The following is a 5,057-nucleotide window of genomic DNA, read 5'->3' on the forward strand; positions in this document are numbered from 1 at the left end:
ATCAATGGTTAAGATGTTGGACTTTCACGAGGGAGACCTGCATGGGTTCGAATCCTAAGCGTTACACCAACAATAGCCTAACAAGGATGAAAGAGGCTTAAAGCTGGTATCCAGTCCATGGCTTTTATGTCCCCCACGTGAGTGCCAACAATTCTACCGTTAACCTAGAAAAGAGAGCACGGGGTTTGAGCAGAGGATGCATTTTGATATAATCTTCATGCAGTACATCTTGATAACCAGTAGTGGTCCTACCACCTGACCACCAGGCCTATACATGAGCAGGTATAGACCAAACTACAACTACCAGGTCTTATGTTGTCTTAAAGTAATAGTTCATCCCCCCCCAAAAAGTACTTATTTTCTGTCAATTACACACTCCATAAAGCCTTGCTTTCATTTTATTGTTTTTGTCACATTTCTACGGCAATGATTTGAACGGGGGAGTCTCCTAATCAAACCCATCAGGTCGAAGTGGAGCGGTGCATTTGAGCAGCTATAACCTGTGTGTGTGTGTGTGTGTGTGTGTGTGTGTGTGTGTGTGTGTGTGTGTGTGTGTGTGCGTGTGCGTGCGTGCGTGCGTGCGTGCGTGTGTGTAGGCTACAAGTTTTCCACCCGACAACAACGATATGAAGATAAGGTTGGAAATTGGCGAAGTCGTCATTTTAACAACATCAGGCATAATAACATTCTTGAACGGATCTACAGCAGTTACAGTAGTTCCTCGTGGTCAGAGATGGAAGGGGGACCTCCGGCATGGCATTCACACCTCCTTGTGCAGCGACACCCTCATGTTGCCGCATATCTTCCCCAGGGCCTCGAAGAGCGGGTCGCAGAAGGTGTGCACGGCCAGCGAGTAGATGCGACCCAGGCACATGGACTCGATGAGGCAGCTCTTGATGCAGGGCATGACCGCCCACACGTGGCAGAAGGACAGGCAGGCGAACAGGAAGCCCCAGAGCAGCGCCACGGGCACGCCGAAGACGGCGGTGAGCACGCGGTAGCACCAGTACTTGGACACGGTGAAGGTGGTGAAGCTGGCCTTCCACACGCCGTCCATGCTGTGAGTGCCATCGGGCTCCGCGATCACGTCTTCAAATTCGACCTGCATGTCAGTGGTGGAAAAAGTATTACATTCTTTGCTTAAAGGACAACTCCTACCATGGGGTCTATTAGGCAGAAATGCCCCTGTTGTCCAGTTTCCCCAGCAGAACCCAGCAGCTGTCATAGCATAGAGTGGAGCCTATAAGCCGTTAGCTATAAACTATTTGTTGTGTTCAAAAGTGATTTTCTTTTTCATGAATGTGTTACTAGTTGTCATTACAAACACATCCATGCCTTGGTTGTCCCACACAAGCCATCACAATCGCATAAATAATGTTTTGGGGTGAGCATTCGGCACAAGTGCCAATCAAAGTGACTGCACTGGCCAATCACAGGGCATCTTTTCCGGGACTTGGCAAAACACATAACAGCATAACATCTGTTTAGCAGAGTGTAATGGCTTGTGCGGGACAACGATGGCATGGGTGTGTTTGTAATGACAACTAGTACCATATTCATGAAAAATAAAACCACTTTTGACCGCAACAAATAGTGTAAAAGCGATAGGCTTATAGGCTCCACTCTACGCTATGAGAGCTGCTGGTTTCTGCTGGGGAAACTGGACAACAGGGGAATTTCTGCCTAATAGACCCCATGGACAGTCTTTTTTGGATCAATAGGCTATATGTAGGAAAATGAGCCTAGAAGTGATTTAGGGAGGAGACAAGAAGCGGCGATTACGCAGGGCATTGTGGGCAAGTGCCCAGGGGCGCAATGGCACAAGGGGGCGCCAGGGGGCGCCAGAGGAGAGAGAAGCGCTGCATGCATTCTTCCCCTTGCCGCAATGCAAGATAATAGACCAATTATTTGTTTACTAACATTGAGACTGAATGCACAGCTGACTGTATCATGTAATCAATTCCCAACAGATCCCCAAACCTTTGTTGTTTTGGGGAGCACTGGTTATTCAACCTCCTCTTGTGTGCTAGTGAGGTGCTCCCATGGGAGCGCCCTTATCGAGACATATATACTTCATTGCGCAACGGTGTTCCACGTCAAGAGTAGCTGATATACAAACTCACATCGCGTCACCAATGCAACCCTTCTGAGCTTGGAGGTCTGCGGCTCTGCGCGCGACACCGTCGCAGGACGGAGCATAATTAGGCTTCATGGACTGCAGCTGGGCGAGCAGTAGACGCTCTGGTGATCCATTGGATCGGGTGGGTGATCAAGAGGAGCGCTCCCTCTGTTCTGATGACGGTGAATAGAGGTGGGGTTTGAAGGACAACTGTTTTGAATCGCTATTATTGTTTACAATCAACAGAAACTAAGGATTATGTAGGCCTATTTCAAGTGTGAGAATTTACAGTAAAAATCCTAAGCATTCTTCCTCCACACTGGGAGAAAAACGGCATCTGAAAGTTTGATGGAATGCATTTTTAAACGCAAGTGCCATCCATTGCATCCTATGAGCGGTGGGGTTCATTCGGTGCCTACCTGCGTGCGCATGCTGGTTTTTAACAGTGTGACGTGGACCATTAAGGCAACTGATAATTAACCAGCTGAAAACCCTTGTCGGTAACACTTGGGGAGGCGTGTGGTCCGTGGGGGGGGGGGGGGGGGGGGGGCGCATCATAGGTACATTGCCCAGAGCGTCAGATGTCCCAGCCCCGGGCCTGAGGAGTTGTCCCTTAAAGGGGAATACCACTCATTTTCAACATTGAACTACCGTATGTCATTAATATACATTAGAGTTGTTGTGGAAATAAGAAAAAGGTCCCCCCTTCTGTGTTGCCTACAGTAGAACTGGAGGATTGATTGTGGGGTCCTGTGATCAGTGACATCATGAAGATGTAGCCTACTCTGCAAGCCAAAGAGTAGGCCTACATCTTCATGATGTCACTGATCACATGACCCCAAAATAAATCCTCCACTTAAGTAAAATTATCAATACTGGAATGTAGAAGGACTCTGTTACCCGGTAAAGTACCAAAAGCATAAAGTAGTCATTGTGCAGAATGTCCCATTTCACAAGTTCAAAATGTATTAAACGTCTTTTGATAATAGCAGATCTACAAGCTCACAATGTGTTGCATTGCAATCAATCAATCTTATAATGATTGCGTGATATGAGACTAGATCTAGTCAAATTAGCCTTGAAGTTGTAGCACTGACAGGAATGTATATTCTAGTCAGATACAGACTGGTTGACAAGAGGCATTGCAAGTCAAATCACAATTTATTCCCTCCTTTATAGCTTAACAGTAGACATTTTAGCCTTTAGAGTTTCCAAAAGTGATGGATCCTGGCTTTAATCTTTTTTTCATGGTAAACATGATTTGGTTGTGTGGGCTGTTTAGAATGTGTAACATGCTTATGGCCTTGGCATCTCACAGCTTCTAGCTGACTAATTAGCTGCTGCTAGATGGTGTGAGTCTCACAAGCACATCTTTAGACTGTGCTGAGCTGAAGCAGAATTCAGAGCAATAAAAAGTAAAGCATACACTCATCTTACATACTTAAAGATATATAAATATGGTACAACTATATTTATATATTAGATAAATGAAGATATTCTGTCTGTCTGTCTTTGTGATGAAAGAAAGAAAGAAAGAATATTGTTAAGATGATATTATGAAAAATGTGCTGAAGTATGAACCACTAATAGATGTAAAGGGATAGGTATCATGTACAAACTACTGTATATCACTCATATGCTACAGAATACCAACAGTGATGATGTGAGGCTAATAACGTGTACATTTAATATTTCCCTTCAACATACTGCCACACCCTCATTCAGAAATAACTCTAGCAGAGTTAGTTACGCCATGCTAATAGAGCTCTATTTCTGGGAACTGTTTTAATAGGACCAGCGCAAGGCCAGATAAATAAAGCTGCACAGTATTTCAAAGCGGCTTCAATAAATGGATTTCTATGAACACAAGATGAAACAAAATGACAGTTTTCTCTGTATCAGTGGTTCAACATGTTTACTGGGCTACGTTCAACATGGGTCTGGGGACCCCACGGGGTGTCAAGTGGATCCCCGGCTAAATCATTGTTATTAGGACACAAATGGACCTTTATCGGTCTGTATATGTGTGCACTCTCAGAGTTATATGAGTTCTTATATGAGTTATTATAAAGTTTGAGAAGCAGTTACCGTACCTTCACCACACCCTCATTGATCTGCTGAGGATCCCTATTGATCAGATCTATCTCTCTGGTGTGCCTGTCCAGCTTGATCTTCTGCTCCTGGTTGTAGTTGATGTCAGCCATGGTCCTCCTCCTGGCTCCTGCCCTGAAGGTCAGATGAACGTGGGGCGGGCCGGAACGGAACAGGTACACAAGGAAGGAGGAGAAGAAAGCCAAGCGATTGCACTTGGCCTACAAACGCGGCGGCGGCGGCGAAAGTCCTACAATGGCAGCTAGCCGGGTCAAAGGAGAGGCTGTATAGAGGCCGCCGGACTTGTCTAGTCAGTGGTCTGGCTCTCCAGGAATGTCAGCAGGCAGCTGTCAATGATAACTATCAACTGGTCTAACACTGCCGACAGTACAGTACAGTAACAAGCACAGTACAGTGCCTGCACGAAAAGTCATATGCACCCCCCCCCCCCCCTCTCTCTCTCTCTCTCTCTCTCTCACACACACACACACACACACACACACACACGCACACACACACACACACACACACACAGAAATTCTGTCCTTTTTTGTCTCTGTCTCTCTCTCTCTCTCTCTCTCACACACACACACACGCACACGCACACGCACACACACACACACACACACACACACACACACACACACACACACACACACACACACAGAAATTCTGTCCACTTTTTTATTTTTTGTCCAAGAGGCTAGATATAGGCCAGGTCTGGTAATCAGAAAGTCACCGTTATACTTGTTGAAGTGTTCCATGAGCAAGACACTTTAATCCCTGACATTTAAGATCAGTAGCTTCACCATTGTAATGGCTGGTATGCAATTACTGTACAAGGATT

The 5,057-nt window shown here is 45.8% G+C and overlaps 1 protein-coding gene across 1 annotated transcript; it reads right to left on the reverse strand.

Annotated features, from left to right (window-relative positions):
* LOC308287393 (caveolin-3-like) lies at positions 1-4,564 on the reverse strand. The gene is made up of 2 exons (XM_080728544.1): positions 4,213-4,564; positions 1-1,102 (listed from the first exon to the last, which is right to left on the reverse strand). The coding sequence occupies exons 1-2, from the start codon at positions 4,321-4,323 to the stop codon at positions 761-763; spliced, it is 453 nt and encodes a 150-aa protein (XP_080584670.1). The 5' UTR covers positions 4,324-4,564; the 3' UTR covers positions 1-760.
* Between the last annotated feature and the right edge of the window lie 493 nt (positions 4,565-5,057).

This window comes from Nannobrachium achirus (genome assembly GCF_963921795.1).
Source record: "Nannobrachium achirus genome assembly, chromosome: 6".
NCBI classification, from domain to species: domain Eukaryota; kingdom Metazoa; phylum Chordata; class Actinopteri; order Myctophiformes; family Myctophidae; genus Nannobrachium; species Nannobrachium achirus.